General features: G+C 51.2%; 1 protein-coding gene across 3 annotated transcripts in view; it reads right to left on the reverse strand.

Annotated features, from left to right (window-relative positions):
* Positions 1 to 18,208, reverse strand: part of TRIO (trio Rho guanine nucleotide exchange factor) — a 4,034,553-nt gene that overhangs the window by 2,969,766 nt on the left and 1,046,579 nt on the right. For all 3 annotated transcript variants that reach the window (XM_078687660.1, XM_078687659.1, XM_078687661.1), the window contains exon 11: positions 17,885 to 18,076. In XM_078687660.1, coding sequence (XP_078543786.1) covers positions 17,885 to 18,076 — 192 coding nt within the window. The remainder of the gene's footprint in view (positions 1 to 17,884; positions 18,077 to 18,208) is intronic.

An 18,208-nucleotide genomic window follows, 5' to 3' on the forward strand; every position in this document is an offset into this window, starting at 1 on the left:
GGTTTGCAAAGTTCTCGGATTACTTTATAGAGTTCTTTGGATGAGTTACCATTGTATTCGATCCTTTTAGTGTAGTAATTCTTCTTTGCATTTTGTAGGGCACAATGATAGCTTTTCAATTCAGCTAGGTATCTTGATCTGTCTTTTGACAGTCTCCATTTATGCTCCCAAGTTCTGCACTTTCTGTTCAATAGTTTTAGTTCTAATGAGTACCATGTCTCAGATCGCTTTTTGGTGTTAGTTTTACCATTTCGTTTAGGAGCGCACTGCACTTATTAAGTGCTTTCTCAATTTCTTTTTGTAGAAGTTCGACTCCTGCTTGAGAGGAATTCATGTGGAGCATGTCAAGGTTGCAGTGAAAGAAATGAGAGGCATAGGTCAAGGGTTATATGGTTTGAGGCTCTTTTCCTAGACTGCAACTCTGTCTTTGTCTGAAGTGGTTTATCTGATAAGCTAAGAGAGAAGGAGATTAGTGAATGGTCGGTCCAGGACGGTGGTTTAATGTCATGGATCTTGATAGTCTCAATATTGGAAAACAATATTTGAGATTTTCCTTTCAATTGTATTAGCCTCAAATCCTTGAAAATTTAGATATTTTCTGAGACTTTTAAAAAAATATATATCTTTATTGAATTTTTAGACTTTTATTCCCTGCACACAGTCCCCAACCTCCTCCCCCACCCTCCAGAAGGATGGAAATACAGTACAATAGCACACCAAAATAAAGAAACCATCCAAAGGTAGATGTGAGTGAACAGAAATCGACTATTTGTCAGAGAAATTAATCCCATCACAATTCATGTATACATTTGGACTGCATTCTGTGTAACCATTAACCATTTCACTTATATACATTGCCTGAACCTCATCACTGCCCTTCCTTTTGTTCTATCCATTTGGCAAGGGGTTTCCAGATTTTGCCCCCTTTCTTTCTCGCCCTATGGCCATTACGCGCATAGTTGCATTTATCAAGTTTATACACTGCAAGCAACCAGACCAACCATTGCTGATAGGAGGGGGGATTTGTATCCAGCCAGACTGAGGCTACACACAGCCAGAATACAGTCATAGCAATGCTCATCAGCCCCCTACCTTCCTGAGCCGTGCCATTTTCATTTATTCCCAGCAAAATTAGAGCCGGTGTTATAGTTGTTTCTATTCACAGCTCCTCTCTTAAGAAACCTTCAATCTGCCCAAACTACCCCGGTAAGAGCATTACAGGTTGCAAACATATGAATAATATTGGCCTTGAGTGAGGAGCATCGCGGGCATTGGGTCCCCTTCCATGTCCCCCACTTGCCAATCTGATCGGGTGTATAATAAAGAAAGAAAAATGTTTTGTAAAATTGAGCCTAAAGCTTGGCAAACATTAAAACATTCTGAGCCACTGAGAAAGCACGGTGAACTGCCTCTACCAGAAGGTTGTATTTGTTTGCCATTTTTTTAGCAATTTTATCTATATCATCTGCCTTAGGTGTATTCAGGAAGTTATATACTACGCCAATACAGTGAGAGATCTCCTGCTGCAGTTTTTCCACTATCTCGTTCTTTTTAGCTCCTTCTTTTATATTTTTTCAGCAGGAAGGCTCTTATTTGGAGAAACTTAAAAAATTCTTTATGTGTTAAGCTAAATTTCCCTTTAAGTTCCTCAAAAGATGTAAAGCCCAGTTTTGTATGAAGGCATCCTATATTAACAACCCCCCTCTGATTCGTGCCTCCCATCCACAAATCGTTGAAAATCCCAGGGAGATTTTCATTATTCTGGAAAGGTGTATACGCATTTAGTTTCCTAATCCCTAGTAGTCTCTGAACAGGAGTCCATTTCTGAAAGACAGCTAAAAGAGTCTTGAACTTGACCCTTTTGTAGTATCCTAACTCGAGTCGCCGCCAGAGGCACCCCCAGGCCTCAATCTTGATCAGTCGTTCATAAATAGGTGGACAAGTCGACATACTTCCCCGGGGACAGTCCCTAAGTAGTATTGAATAGTGCATCAGGCAGGTAACCCAGTAGTACAGCCTTAATTTGGGAAGGGCCAGTCCCCCCGCTCTTTAGGAAGTGTTTGATACTGGATTGCTCTTCTTGGCTTGGTGTATGACCAAATGAATTGCGAGAACAGATTCTCACATTTTTATGTATTAAATCTTTTATTGAGCAGTAAACAAGCGCAATGCACCTCACAAAGCCATCTACGCCGACCCAGGTAGAAGGCGGCCTAAGACAGAAACACTGTATACTCATGACCAATGGACTCCACGGCCAGCATAGTTAACACAGCAAGCCGCCTACAACCCATTCGGGCCGGCCGCGTCATAAGAGGTGCCTTGGAGGTGCATGCAGGGCCAATGATAATGCAAGAACGAACAGGAAGCCCCAACACAGAACAAAACAACCCCAGTGGTCCCATTTCCCTCCCGCCCCCTCCCCTCTCCTTGTCCATTAGTCGCGTATATGGTAAAATCCCCTGGACAAGGAGAGCCCCCTCCCCCCCTTTCCAACTCCCTCCCCTCCCGAACTCCCATAACACCCCCCTCCCGTTCCTCCCCCCATCCCTCAGCCCCAACTGTGAAAAGTTTGTGGTCAAACATAGTCCCGGGCCCAGCTAGCAGTCCACCTGGACCCGTGGTAAGGTGTATTCGTGATGGGTAGGCAATGGCAACGGCAACCCGTCGGCTCCCCGCCCCCGCCCCCACGCCATTTAGTGGCCATGCTCCACAAAGCTTTGATTGTCATGCCTCATGGCCCGCTGGCTGTGTCTTTGGACACCTCTTGGATGGCGGCCGCATGCTCCAGGGCTACTGTTTCGGGGTCCGGCCTGTTGATCTTCTTTTCCTGGCGCTTGTGACGCACTTTTTGCCAGCCGCTTCTGTCGCCCGGTAGAGGCATTGACAATGAAGGGGCCATCCCGGAGTCGTCTCCTGACTCCTCTTCCTCATGCGGGATGCCCAGGAGATCGCAGGTGTCTCTCAGGGACCGAAGTTGCTGCAGGGATCCATTCCACTTAAAGATGATTCGGAAGGGGTGCCCCCAGGAGTATGGAACCCCTTTCTCCCGCAAGAAGGCCGTGACCATCTTAAAGGCTCGCCTCTTTTGAAGGGTGATGGCAGACAGGTCCTGGAAAAGCTCCACCGTCTGTCCACGGTATACATTGGGTTGGTGTTGACGGGCAGCTTTCAGGATGCGTTCCTGGAGGGTGAAGTCGGGGAGGTAGGCGAGGATGTCCGGTGGGGGGTTGGGCGCCCGTCTAGGGAGGCCCACCCTGTGCGCCCTATCAATCCTAACCTCGAAGTCTTCCGGCTCCCCCAGTATGTCCCTGAATAGGCCTTGCAGGTAAGCTGTCACATCCTCTCCCTCCACCTTTGATGGGACGTTCCGGACGCGTATGTTATTGCGTCTCGAGTGGTTCTCTAGGGCTTCAGTGTGGGTCTGTAGGTCTTTTTGTTGCTCCTGGAGTCTAATTATCTCCTGCTGCAGGGTATGCACCTCCTCGACCCTGGCGGTGTCCGCTGATTCCACGTCGGCCACCCGCTCCCCAAGTTCATCCATGTCTTTCCTCAGTTCTTTGTACCCGCCCGCCATTTCCTGCTTCAGTGTTTGGATGTCATCCCTGAGGGAAGCGAAGAGTGATTCCATAAATGATTTCGTGGCCGGTGCTTCGCCGTCTCCCCGGTCGGCCAGTTTGGGCTGTGTGAGCTGTGCAGGTTTGTCAGGGCTCTTGTCCCCCTTGGTCGAGCCTTTCGCCAGCATATCCGTGGTAGTGCGGGCTGCGCGGCGGTTGGTGGTTGACATGGCGGCGGCGCGGCTCGGGGTCCGGGGCCCCCACGTTCAAAGCAGTCCGGGATTCCCAATGTCCACTCCGGGGTTAGCAGAGGTGTTGTCAGTTCCCTACGTACCACCGCTGTAGGCGGTAGGCTGTGCCGTCCGGCCTAACCGCCGCTGTGCCTGGGTGGGTCGGTGTGAGTGGGTGGCTGCACCGTGGTGGCCCACGTAGCACAAGACGCAGTCGCCGCTCCCCCGCCGGGCGCGTCGCTCTTCGGGGCCCAGCAGCTGCGGCACCGGGCAGCCCGTGGTCCTCAGGCCGGGTGCGTAGATGCTTTAGGATGCCCCGCGCAGTATGGCGGGGCCTATCAGGGCCGTGTGTTCAGCGCCTCCATGCATTACCAGGTTACTCCTCCTGTGCACTCAGACTTGCCGGCTCGCCTGCCCCTCCACTCCGGGTGCTTTGGGTGGGGATCACGCTGTGATGGGCGGTCCGAGTCTCGGCGGCTTCCCGGGCAATCCCCTCAACCCAATCACGGGTCTCCCCGTGCGGTAGGCCGGAGAGCCGGGCCCTCGTGTTGATAGTCCGGGGCTCCCACTCCTCCCCTCAGAGCGCCCACACGGGCCGCCGCCCGGACCGCGCAATGTCTATCCTGCTGCACACCGAGGGCTCGATGGTGCCCCCCGAGCCCCCCACCGCTCTCTCCCGCCAAATCTCCTCACCTCTCTCGCTCGGCACTGGCTGCCGCTTGGTCCTCGCCGCCGCCGATAGCTGCACCGCAGAGAGCGTCCACCTGGCTGAACCTCGGCTGATCAGTTGGGGGCCAAGGCGCCACGGAGCTCCCTTATCTCTCCGCCGTGTCCGGATCTGCACGGCGCTGTGTCCAGCCCCCAGGTCCGCGGGGTCCGCGGGGTCCGCGGGGTCCACAGCGTCGCAGGCCCAAGGAGCCGGGGCCTGAATTTGCTACCGCCGGACTGGCAGCGGGCGGCGGGGCAGGCTCGGCCCTCGGGTTCGGGCCGGAAGGCGGCTGATCTGGGTCCCGGGCACAGCACTCAGCCCGGGGCGGAATGCACGCTCCACAGGCCAACGTTCGCCGCAGACCAATCTGCTCTCATCCAGGGCACTCCGCAGGGCAGCCTCAGTGCAGCGCCGAGTCGCGCGCCGTGGGGTCCGCCATTTCCTCGCACCACAGTCTGGGTCCGCTACCTCGCTGTCACCGCAATCTCGGTCGGATCGGCTCCGGACTTGCTCTATAGGGAAGGGCTGCGCCCGCGGCCACCCGGACGTCAGTGCCCTGTCGCAGGGTCCACTCTTACTGCTAATTAAGGCCAATGGCGGGAGCCGGGGCAGGGAGCCTCAAAGACCCGCGTCCGGTCAGGTCGCCATCTTGGCCACGCCCCACCATTCTCACATTTTTAAACCAAAAGTTGGGAATGATGAGTGCGATGGCTCTCATTAAATATTGCAGTTTAGGGAAGTATAACATTTTGATTAAATTGCAGCGGCCTACTAGTGTAAGATGGAGATTATCTAGCTTACAAAGTGCGACTTTTGTTTTTTTTAATAATGACCTTAAATTATCACTAAGCACAGTATCCAGGTTGGCCCCAATAACTACTCCTAAAATATGTTGCACTCTGCACAATTCTATAATAATTAATTCTAGTAAATTTGTAACGATTATCTGTGTTTTTTCTTTATTCAGTGAGTACCCAGACAGTTCACCAAATATTGGTGCTTCCTCGATCATTTGAATTGCAGCTTCAGGGTCAGAGGTAACCATGGCCACATCGTCGGCATATGCCAGGATCTTAGTGTTGTGGTCATGCAAGATTATTGGTGCTAAATTTGAGTTCTGATTTAATTTATTTAAGAATGGATCTATATAGAGCGCAAAAGGTAGCGGGGAGCAAGGACATCCCTGTCATGTTCCCCTTGAGATAATCAGCCTCTCTGTTAGTTCTCCATTTATCCCTACTCTTGTTACCGGGTTATCAGTAAGGGTTTTAACAGCCCCAATACATTTAGGGCCTAACCCCTTACCAGCCATTACTGCCCAAAGAAAGTGCCAGAGACCCTATCAAAAGCTTTTTCTGCATCCAGCAGAATTGCAGCCATAGGGTCTTCTGACACCTGCCTCGCATCAAACAGTGTGATTAGCATCCGAATATGATACGTAGTGCTTCTTCCCTGGATAAATCCATGTTGCCAATGGGTCACCATACCGTCAATTAAGGAAGCCAGTTGGGCTGCTAACATTTTTGCATATATCTTGGTGTCACAATTCATTATTGTGATTGGGCGGTAAGAACCTAATTCCTCTATCGGTTTTTTTGGGGAGGAATACCACAATTTTTGCCTACGCCCATGACTTTGGTGAGTTTTCTCCCTGAAAGGTCTGTCTAAAGAGGCTAAACATGATCTCTTTGATTTGCTCAAAGCAAACCTTATAGAATTCTACCTGTATGAGATCGGGACCAGCAGCCTTCCCGTCTGACAGACTTGTGAGTGCTGCAAGCATATCCTCATAAGTCTTAGAGTTCTCAAGCTTCTCTTGTATCTCCTTTGTCCACGGTTCCCCTAAAGCATTTTTTAAATACTGTTCTATTACCTGTGGTTTTTGGGATTCTAAACCAGCCATTTCTTCCTGATATAAATTTTGGTAAAACCTGTGAAACGCCACCCTTATCTCCTCCGTGCCGTGAACCACAAACTGGATCCCTAATATGTGCAATTGTGTTGCGGACATATTCCTGCCGGGTGTGACTTGCAAGTTGGTGTCCTATCTTATCACTAAGCTTGGAGGTTTCCTCTTTACTGCTTGCTATTTTGTTGACTGATTTCTCTAACGGAGATTCCCAAATAGAAGCTTTGGCCAGTGTTATCTCTTCTTGAATGGCCTTTAGATCGTTTCCCTGTTGTACTGCCATAACACGGTTTTGATCTGCCCTGGTCAGCCTAGTATACAGCTCAATCACTCTTTGCTTCTCATATTTCCCTTTCTTCAAGCAGTATTGCATTGTCCCCCCCCAATTCCAAACAATTATCATGGGAGCAGTACTATAATTTAAGTACCCAGGCCTTCATATGTTCTTGATAGCACTGATCCCTTAACAGAGTTCTATCAAAGGTCCAGGCCAACATTTTAGAGGCTATTCCTGTCATCCCTATTTATAACACCAATGGGTTGTAATCTGACAGAAATCTGGGGAATCTATTAAGTCTGTAGTCTTGTTGTACACCCGATTATACCAGAAAATAGTCCAGTCTTTGAGTAAGGGGCTGAGAAATATGTGTAGCCGTTCTCAAATAGTATGGTCTTAGCCCAAACATCTACTAGCCAGTGTGTATCACATAGATTGTAAAAGGCTTGCAATACCCTTGGTTTCCTCCCCCATATTTAGGGTGTGCCTCCCAACAGTTCGGAAGATTAATATTAAAATCCCCACATATTATAATGGGTAGTGGTCAGTGTACACACTTATGATTCAGACAATTAAATACCCCTGGATCATCCAACACTGAACCATAAATTGAGCAAAGTGTGAATGATCTATCCCCCATCAGATTACACCTTGTGATTATCCACCTCCCCATTGAGTCTTTACGAGAGAGGCCAAATTGTATTTTATTATTTTGAGCTAAGACCGCCACCCCGGGTTCTGGTAGTTTGGGTGGTACCCTTAAAAAATTGGAGCCCCAAATTCTTTAAGAGACCATTTCTTGATCCCTCTATGTGAGTCTCTTGTAGACAGATGTCTGCCTGCAGTCTCCCAAATCCTTGTGCCGTTCTTTGTCTTTTCTTTAAATTGTTAAGCCCGCATATGTTAATCGCTGCAATTTTCAGTACCCCTGCTCCTTTCCCTATACTACCCACATAAATATCATAGTGCCCTCCTTTCCCTGTTTGTCAATAGGTGTATTTTCCCAAACTCATTTGTCTTCAATAGATCCCCCTTTTTAGTTTTAAATTTGTTTTATTGGTTTCAAAAACAACAATAAACATTACAGCATATAAGAAGCAGAGCAGACAAGGGAAGACATCGAGGCAGTTAGATGCATAGATTCTGCAAATCAGGCAGACGTCAGGTGATGCTCGATTTAACCATGGTGTGATGCCAAGCTTGTAGATGTCTCTTGTAATGAGGTACTGAAATTGTATACGTAAACATCCCAACCAAAAGTCCCGCCCCAACCCCCAACCCCCTCCCCTTTTCCCGCCCCACCCAGTGTGCCGGATCCATGAAACTAACATAGCCGTGATCATATAACAGAGGGTGCTATCACCCAGATGTGCTTGGGGAGTCATGCGTGTGCTCTGTGAGTCGCAATATGCGGAGGTATCTAGGACATGTGACCTCATTGAATCCCCTGGGTAATAGAGACAGCAATGGAAGCCATACCTTCCGATAAGCAGCCGTGGAATGTGTGAGCGTGGCCTGGATGCGTTCCATTCCCAAAGTAAACCATATTTTATGCAGCCACCCCGTGTGAGTGGGTTTGGTGTTGGAACCCCAGAGGGACAGAATGTGTTGCGTAGCTGCCTGCATGGCGATCCCCATCTGGCGGCCTCTGGGGGATTTTAGGGGGAAAGTGAGTGCGTTGGGCAGACCCAAGACGGCGTAAGCTGGGAATCTAGGGATTTCAGTGTCAAATGTTGAGTTTATGTCGTCCAGGACTGCCTTCCAGTATTCCTGGATCTCCCTGCATTCCCAGAGGAGGTGAGTTAAGGTGCCATTTTCTCCGCATCCTCTCCAGCATAGCGCGCTACGTGTGGGGTTACTTTTATGGAGCCGGGCTGGGGTAAGGTGCCAGTAGATAGCTAGCTTCGTCGCCGCTTCCCTGCTTGCAGTGTTTCGTGTAGTGTGAGAGGCTCTATAGTACACAGCGCTCCATTTCTTGGGTCATCGGGTCTGCCCCAGTTCCGCCTCCCATCTTTTTTTGACCTGCCGTCTTTCCAGAGGGGGCGGGAGGTGTGAGCATCTTGTAAAGTTCTGTGATAAGATGTTTGTCCGACTCCTTTGTTACGAGCCACTTTTCAAAGACCGTCATGGGCCTGCTGACCAGGGGAGCGACGGGGTGTGTGAGCCAATGCCTAATTTGGAAATATTGAAATAAGTGTGGGGAGGCAACGTCGTAGCCATGAATTATGTCTGGTAGGGTAAGGAAACCTTGCAAATCAAAGAAATGGCCAGCAGAGAGGCAACTGACGCCGCGCCATTGCAAGAACGCCCGGGGGTGATTACCAGGCGGAAAGTCAGGATTGTCCAAAATGGGGGTGAGTGGAGAGGGGAAAGTGGTAAGCCCTTTTTTGACCGCCACCGCATCCCAGATCCGCATGACAGTTCGAGTGATGGGGGATCGCAAGAGATATCGTGGTCTGTGCCGTCGGGACATGAATGGAACCTTCCAAAGGGATGTGCTGGCCATTGCTCTGTCCTGAAAAAGCCAGCGTTTCTCGGACTCTGGTCGAAACCACTCCACCAGGTATCGAAGCTGAGCAGCCTGAAAGTATTGGAAAAGGTTAGGGATCCCAAGGCCTCCCCCGTCTGCGCTTCTGTAAGACAATTGTTTGCGTAAGCGCGCTCTCTTGCCCCCCCATATGAAATGGTGGAAGGCCGCCTGTACAGTCGCGATGGTACCAGCTGGTGGGAGCACTGGGAGAGTCTGAAAAATTGACAGTATTTTAGGTAGGGCTGACATTTTTACTGCTGCGATGCGTCCCAGCAGAGAGAGAGGCTGCTTGGACCAGCGTGTGAGGTCTGACTGGATCTGGGAGGAGAGGGCCGCATAATTGAGAGTCAGTGTAGATTCTGTGGACGCGGTGAGAGTCACGCCTAGGTATGGGAGGCGCGCGGTCGATGACAGCCCCCCCCCCCCGTAGGTGGGTGTAGGTGATTGTCGTTGGGCATTTAAAGATTATCCGAAACGGGTGGCCCCACGAGTACGGGACCTCTTTGTCCCGCAGAAAGGTGGTGACTGGTTTGAAAGTTTTCCTCTTCTGTAGAGTGATGGCCGAGAGGTCCTGAAACAGTGACATCTAGTGGCCCCGATATTGAAGGGGCTGTTTCTTACGGGCCGCCAACAAGATGCGTTCCTTCAGCTGGAAGTCTGGGAGGAATGCTAGGATGTCTGGTGGGGGGGGGGCAGACGCACGTCGCGCCAGACCCACCCTGCGTGCCCAGTCAATGCGCACCTCGAAGTCCTCTTCCTCGTCCAGAACGTCCCTGAAGAGGCCTTGCAGGAAGAGAGTGACATCATTTCCCTCCATTTTGAATGGCACGCCCCGGACCCTTATGTTATTTCTTTGTGACCTGTTTTCGAAGTCCTCTGCGTGAGCCTGGAGATCTACCTGCTGCTCTTTGAGGCGTACCACTTCCTGCTGCAGTTGCGCTATTTCCTCGCCCTTGGATAGGTCAGATTCTTCCACTGCGGCCGCTCGCTTCCCAAGGCCATCCAGATCCCTGCTTATTTCTCTGACTTCCCCAGCCACGTCTTGCTTCAAAGTTTGGAAGTCCTCCCTTAGGGTATTGAAGAGAGTCTCCAGGAAGGACTTAGTGATGGGGGCGCCCTCATCGCCTTGTCCCGCGGCAACCCTCGGGGGCGCCGAGGGCGCCGGCCTTTTGTCTCCCTTGGGGGCAACCTTCCCCAACATGTCCGGGATTGTGCGCCCCGTTCTGCGTTGCCCCGTCGCCATAACGCCCAAGGTGGCGTCCGCAGGGGGTCTAGAGTTCTCCCCACGGGGGGGGGGGGGGGGCAGAGTCGAGGTGTCGCCCCGCTGCGCTGGTGTAGGTCAGCCCACGAGTCCGGGCGCTAGATGCTGTGTAGGCTGCTTTGGTCGTCGATCCGTGCAAATGTACAATATCAATGCCCACAGCACCGTGGTAATTGGGGCTTCACACTCGACCCCCCGGGCACCCAGCCGGCGTCTCCCAGATCCACGCGTCTCCCCGTATTGTTCCCTGAGGCAGCACCTCAAGAGTCGCCGGTGCCAAGGGCCTTTGCCGGGCAACGTGTCGTAGCGTAGTTCCTATAAAGTGGACATCCCCGGGACGCAGTCGCCATCAGGTGGGGGCATCTTCTTGCAGCGTCGCCAGTAGACTGTGCGGGTCTGCTGTCGTATCCCCACGCAGCTGCAACACCAGGCCCGGAAGCCGGGGGCTCAGGTAGCTCGCAGCAGGCAGCGCGGCGTGGCCCCCGGCCCAGAGCCGCTTCCACTCACCGGGTCCTGCAGCCTGCTCCACGCCCCCGCTCAGGCCACCGCGCCACACAGGTAGATAGGGCTCCCCCGCCCCGGGGAATGTCGCCGCTCCGGGGCCGGACCAGGCCCGAGAGCCTGGGGCTAGATTTGCTGTAGGCCGGCGTGTGTGCAGCTCGCCTGCGGTCACCTCTCTCGGCGGCTGGAAAGTTGCAGGACGGCGGGTCCTCCCTCACATCTCCTGGGCCACTTCTCCCAGGACACTCCGCCGCTCCCAGCGGTCAGCACTCCGCTCGCCCAGCGGGATGGATTCCGCCACCAAAGAAGGCTCTTCCGGGGCAATCGTGGGATCGCGGCGTCTTGGCGAGCGTCGGGGCCCCAGGCCCAGGCCCAGCAGCCAGGGGCTCGAGTTTACTGGCGCGCCGGCGCCAGCACGGCTCGCTCGCGGAAGCTCCCACAGCGGCCGGAGAGCCGCGGGAAGCCGGGCACATCTGCACAGCCCCGACGCCGTCCACCGGCTGGCCGCCACACACCGGAGTCCGTCGTCACACCCACAGGGCACCGGTCGCCGCCAGCGACCCCCACTCCTCCAGTGCAGGAAAATGGCGGGCCGAGCCCGTCACGGAGGAAGTCCCGCGTAAGGCAGCAGCGGGATCGCACCAGCTTCGGAGGCAGCGGGATTCAGCTGTTGATGCCCCGGGCAGCAAGCGTCCCCTTTTGTGGGGTACCAACTGGGGGTAGATGCTATTAGGTGGTCAGGTTAGGGGATTCGGGCCGGGAGCCTCACTCAGGAACGTCCGTCCCGGTCGCCATCTTGGCCACGCCCCCCATAGATCCCCCTTTTTCACGCTCATCCACCCTTCCAACCTTTTGTACCGCTTCCCCTCCCCAACCCCTCCCACCCCCCAAAACATGAGTAATTAGGCCAAGCCTGAGCGATGGCAAGTGCTCAATGCCCTGCCCTGCCGCACCGTCCCCCCACCCCATCCGTGACAACAAAAAAAGAAAAAAAATATAAGACTTTTACACCCTACTCAGGCAAAGCATTTGGGTTGTACCTCTATTTTACCCCATATCCTGACTGACCATCTGAGTCCACTTTCTTGCCCCTTACGGTTTGCTTACACTGGCCCCCTCTACTTGTGCCTCCAGTACCTCTGTCCGTCCTTCCACCATCACTAATCGTTCAGTGATTTCTCCACAGGGCTTACTTATTTTACAGATCCCCCCCTTGCACTTTTTTGGAGGCGTTCCTAGCCCGGCGGCTCTCGTTTCTGTTCTCTTCTTGCATCTGCTTTAATGAGAAAAATATGGTGGATAATGAGGGCTCCTGATTTCTTGTGGGAGTTCGAGACGCTTCTCCTGCCTCCTGAAATGACAATTGGGCGTCGGAATAGTCCATTTCATTTGTTGGTGCTGCCCTCAGACCTGCTGCTCTTCCTTCTCCGTGCGCTTTCCCTGTACCAGAGCATCCTGCCATCCTCCGCAGCTGTCTCGGGTAAGTTGTGCTTTCAGGTATGCCCGCTTGTCGTCCTCCAGCGATTTCAGCGAGGATCCGGAGCACATTCCGACACGCCACCTTCCAGCTCGTCCGCGGCCAGAGAGATCTCTTTGTGATCTCCGAGTCATGGATCATCGGGGAGAGAAGCAGCGCGACTTGGCAGGTGGGTTAGAACATCACCATCTTTACTCATAATGGATGGTTATTTTCTGAGACATTTAGATGATTAAACAGTTGGAGGTCTACTTAACACAGTTGTGAGCTTATGTCTCAATAAGTGCTATTTAAATGACAATCCCAGAGGAAAAGAAAGAGAACATCTGTTTTGTCCCAAGATCTTCATCATTACCAAGAGCCTCATCTTAGTAGGTTTCAATATCATTGATAATTAGTTGGTTTTTTTTAACAGATTTTTCGGAATAGCCCACCTTCAAACTAACAGTCATCAGACTCTGCTACCTCAAGTCTCTAAACCCACTTTCCTATCCACTGACATGGCATGTCGGGTTCCTATGTCAGGAGTTTATCACAATTCTTCATGTAAACTTTGCTGCGATCCTTTCAAAACAATGGTACCAAATCTTCAGCTCTGCAACTCAAGCAGATTCAAGCCTCAACATACTTCAAGTGAGGTTGTTTCCTTAACACTCAAACGTTTTTAGAGGAACCCTGAAAAACCAAAATTTACACAACCTCTATGCTTTCTGCTCCGAAACAAACCCCAAGAAGTGGATTTTTAAACCAAAAGTAGGTCATCATTTTCATGTATACTTCGAAAAATCTTCCGCCTTTTTCTACTGTGTCCAAAACAGATGGTCAGAAAATGCAAAGGTGGTGTGGTGTCCATTTAAAGATTCATATGGAACCCTCCAAAACCTTCCCACAAACTAGAATTAGTTAGAAATTGTAACTTATACACCAAAAAACAAAATGCAAAAAAACTATTTGAAGATGGAGCCAATGCTGGCAGCTTTAGTGAACGCTGATCAATGACAACCCACAATAATTAATTAATAACAATAAAGTCAAGGCAAACTTTGTAGAAAAAATATGAAGTCATAAGTCTCCATCAACGGCTAGCAGGACATACCCAAGTAGGACCAAACAAACAAGTTACTTACCTTTGGTAACGATATATCTGTAAGAGACATATATTAGTTATGGATTCCTTACCTTAGAATTACCCCCAGGCGTCAGACTAGATCCGGAGAATTTTTTCTCAGCAGTACCCCTGCGCATCGGTAGGTGGCGTCGGTCGACTCCGAGTTAGTCAATGGCGTTGTAGTCACCGTCGTGACGTTGCGGTATCTACTTAGACACCATCCCAGCGCATGACGTCAGTTATTTACACGACATTCCAAGCCAGAAGCGCAGAGCCATGCAAGGCACTGACCAGTGGTGCACAACAACAAGGGACCTGAAAGAGAGTCCCTAACTCTAGAAGTCAGTTCGCAGGACGGGGAGGATAGGTGGGGCGGTAAGAATCCATAACTAATATAGGTCTCTTACAGATATATTGTTACCGCAGATAAGTAACTTGTTCATCTGAAAGAGACTTTTAGTTATGGATTCCTTACCTTAGAATATATACCCCAGCAATACCAACCCCGGAGGTGGGTCTGAGAACGAAGTTCACACCAGGAAGTCCTACAGAACAGGACAGCCAAAGAAGCTGACTCTTCGGACTTGGCTGTCCAGGTAGTAGTGCTTAGTGAACATGTGCAAAGAAGGCTACGTGGCTGCCTGGCAGATATCATGAAGGGGGACTCCTCGTCCCAAAGCAGTAGTGGCCGCCATAGCCCTGGAGGAATGGGTGAGCAACTCTACTGGAGGTTCCCTTTTCGCTAAGGAATACCAGAATTTTATGCAAAGAATGACCTATGGGAAGATAGTTCGCTTCTGCACAGCCCGACCTTTCTTGGCGACCACATATCAAACAAAGAGCTGCTCATCCACCTGGAATGGTCTTGTGCGATCCAAATAAAATGAAAGCGCACATTTTAGATCCAGACGGTGGAGCCGTTCTTCTTTAGAAGGATACAGAGGTGGAAAGAAGGTGGGCAAAGTGTGGTCTGTCCTATGTGGAAAGAGGTAACCACTTTGGGAAGAAAAGAAGGTTGAGTTCTAAGGACAACCTTGTCCGGGCGAACAGCAAGGATAGGAGGCTTAGAAGAAAGGGCCTGAAGCTCACTCACCCTGCTAGCAGAGGTGGTGGCAACCCGACAGGCACTCTTCAGAGTCAAGAGTCTGAGAGGGCAATTAAGCAGCCTCTCAAAGGGCACGCACATCAAATAAGTAAGAACAAGGTTCAAGTCCCACTGGGGATTACGAAAGGAATACGAGGAAAAAGGTGGGTAATGCCTTAAGGAAGCGATTTACAATAGGGGACTTGAAAAGAGAAGGGTGATCTGGAAGGCGAAGGAAGGCAGAAATGGCCAAATGTTGGCCTTTGAGGGTGCCTCCGAATGAAGACGCCATTCGTGATCAATCAGGCACCCGTGGCTGAGTTTGTCCGCCCTGGCGATCAGAGAATCTGCTAGGTGTTGAATCACCAGGGACATGCCCTGATGTTCCAGCCACTTCCAGAGGCAAAGGGCCTCCTCACAGACGGTCCACGACCCCACTCTGCCCTGTTTGTTGCAATACCACATTGCGGAAGTGTTGTCTGTGAACACCTGCACTGTTCTTGCCTTGACAGAGGGAAGGAATCCCTTCAGTGCCAGACTAATCGCCTGGTGCTCCAGAAATTTGATGTGGAGCCCGGACTCCACCGGAGACCAGAGGCCTCTGATCTCTGCCTCTCCACTGTGGCAACCCCATCCCAGAAGTGACGCGGTGGTAGCGAGGCCTAAGGATCTGGCCATAGCCCTAAAGTCCGCTCAAGCGCATTGTCCGCTTTGTCGCCAAATAGGCGATGGCGATCAAATGGCATGTCCAAAAGTGTTGATTGGACATCCCCTGAAAAGCCAGTGGACCTCAACCAGGCTAAGCGTCTCAGGGCTTCCGATGTGGAAATCATCCTGCCTAGCGAGTCGGCGGTGTCCAGCTCACAGCGGACGAACTTTGCTGCATCCCTCCCTTCGAAAAGTGCATGGGAGAGTACAGCCCGGGCCTCCTCCGGGCACCGTGGCAGCACTTGCGTGACCGAATCCAACACGGAGTGGGAATAACAGCCCAAGAGACATGTGGTGTTTAACGACCGCAGTCCTCAGCTGGCAGAAGAAAACAGTTTCTTCCCAAGAAGGTCCAGCTTCCTGGATTCCCTATCTGGGGGAGCAGTAGGGAACGCACCTTTGGACGTTGAGGCTTGGATCACCAACCTCTCAGGGGTAGGAGCCCCTGTGCTGGGCTTGGACCAAGTGCCCAGTAGAATGTCCATGAGGGCTTCATTAAAAGGCAGCAGAGGCTCCGAAGAGGCTGACGCTGGCTGAAGTACCTCAGTCAGGAGGTTAGTCCTGACTGTCACCGTGGGAAGCTTAAGGCCAAAGGCCTAAGCCGCCCTACGCAACACCACAGCGTAGGCAGCTCCGTCCTCCGTAGCCACGGTAGGGGGAGAAAGCATACCGGAGTCTGGTGATGTGTCGAGACCGCTGGCATCACCCAACTCCTCTCTCCAGTCTGACTCTTGGAGCTCGTCTGTTAAAGGGTCTCCAGACCCCTCCCAATCATCCTCCTCACCTTCTGGCTACCACTCTGGGCAGGAGGGAATGCCAGGATAGAAAATAGGCACAAAATTGCCTGTCGGCGCCGGATCCCGACGCCAGTCCGGCCCTGTTTCTAATTCAAGGGGAGGGTCGGGTGCAATGCTGGCCGGGGGAACGGCCGGCACTGGCGGAGGCATCGTTAACAGAATTGGTGCCAGAGGAGGTGTTGTGAGGTCAACCGGCATCGACCTGGATCCTTGGTAGGTCTGCGCCGCCGAGAACGAAGTCGCCGGCCTAGAAGCCCTAGAACCCCCAACCGAGTCCACGGGGCCCGAAGGCACACCGGCAGAGTCAGGCTGCCCAAGGATGGCATTCATCGCTTCATAAAATTCACGAAGCTGGGCAGGGGTCACCCCAGCTCCTTTGAAGGGAGGGAAGGTTGGAGCCGACCCTGCAGGCTCCGAAGGCAGAGCCGCAGATTGACGACCTTCCGCATCCCGAATCGCGTCAGCCAATGGATGGGGAGCAAGCGAAGAGCAACTATGCTTCTTCGACTTCTTCTTGAGCTTCGACTTACCCGAAGACTTTAATGACGAGTGGTGGTGGTGGCTCCGCGACCAGTCCTGCGCCCTCCTTCTCGAACAGGACCTCGAGCGGTGCAGAGCCAACTGCCCAGCCTCCAGAAGCTTTCGAGATCGCTCCCTCAGACTTCGGGCCATGGCCCGACAGTCGGGGCACAACTTTGGGTTGTGGTCGCGCTCCAGGCACCAGAGGTACACGAGGTGCAGATCCATGACGGACATCAATTTGTGGCAGGACTCACAAGGTTTGAAGCCGGTCCGAGGACGTGCACCGGGTTGGAAGACTAAAAAAAAAGACCGACAAAAGTAAAAAAAGAGTTATTCAAAAATTGAATAAGGGTACAGGTCTCTCTGGATTTGCGATGGCTGGCGCGGAAAAAGATAGAACTGATGTCAGCGCACAAGGGCGGCGTCTAAATAGCTACGCGACATCACAACAGTGACCACAATGCCATCGATGAACGCAGAGTCGACTGACGCCACCTACCGATAAGCAGGGGTAAGGGGTACTGCTGAGAAAAAAGTCTTCAGATCCAGTCTGACGCCTGTGGATAATTCTAAGGTAAGGAATCCATAACTAATAGTCTCTTTCAGATATTCAAAACAACCTTGATTTTTTTTGCCAATATGTTTCCCTAAAAGCATCAATTTATTGTGCCACTTAACAAAATGCAGATTTTTCATTTGTTTAGAATGTATTTTACAAGGGAGCACATTTCCAGGTTTTCTGCAGATAGTTCACATTTGTTTATAATACAGAAGATTATTCCAACTTACTTATCTGATTAAGACCTGTAAATAGAGAAGTCCAATTAATTTGGCATTCATGAGTGTCAAGGAGGAGAAACTAAGAAACGTGCCATTATAAGAGGATCTTGAGTGCAATTTATTTGAAAGGATTTTAATTATCTGTTTGGGGAAATTATATAATGTTCTACAAAATGACAAGATTTTCTGCTACCTTTTCATTCAAGTTGCCTTTGTTTTTCTGAGTTATGCAACACAACCTTAAGCCCTTGCGTGCTCCCGTCGGCCAAAGCACTACCTCGCTAGTGCTGCCGTTGGCCGACGGAGCCCCGCCCACCTAATAGAGCACCCGCACCGCGGCGGAAAAACCGCTGCGGTTAAGGCGTTAAAGAAAAAAAATACAGATTTTCAATTTAATATATGGTCTGACTAACCACTATCTATCAAAGCCATACCTCTTTGACGTGAGTGTGAAATGACACAGACATGTCCAGCAGAATCTTGCGCTGCTCCACGCGTCTCACAAAATCTTGAATTCGGTCTTCCAGTTGATGAGCAGCTTGGTAAATCTCTTCTGGATCACATTCCCCTGTCTGAGCCAGCTGCTCTGCAGCTTCTAACAACTTGTCAGCATTTGTATATGTGTTCTGGTGGAAAAGTATATGAAAGAGACGCTAGATTAAACTCTGTTGTTGTGTTGCCAAGCAATCTATTCTATATCCAGTAGGTTTGGAAAACGTTATTTACCTGCAACCAGTTATTTGTCACAAGTTGTGTAG

This window comes from Lissotriton helveticus, chromosome 4_1, assembly GCF_964261635.1.
Source record: "Lissotriton helveticus chromosome 4_1, aLisHel1.1, whole genome shotgun sequence".
NCBI lineage: Eukaryota > Metazoa > Chordata > Amphibia > Caudata > Salamandridae > Lissotriton > Lissotriton helveticus.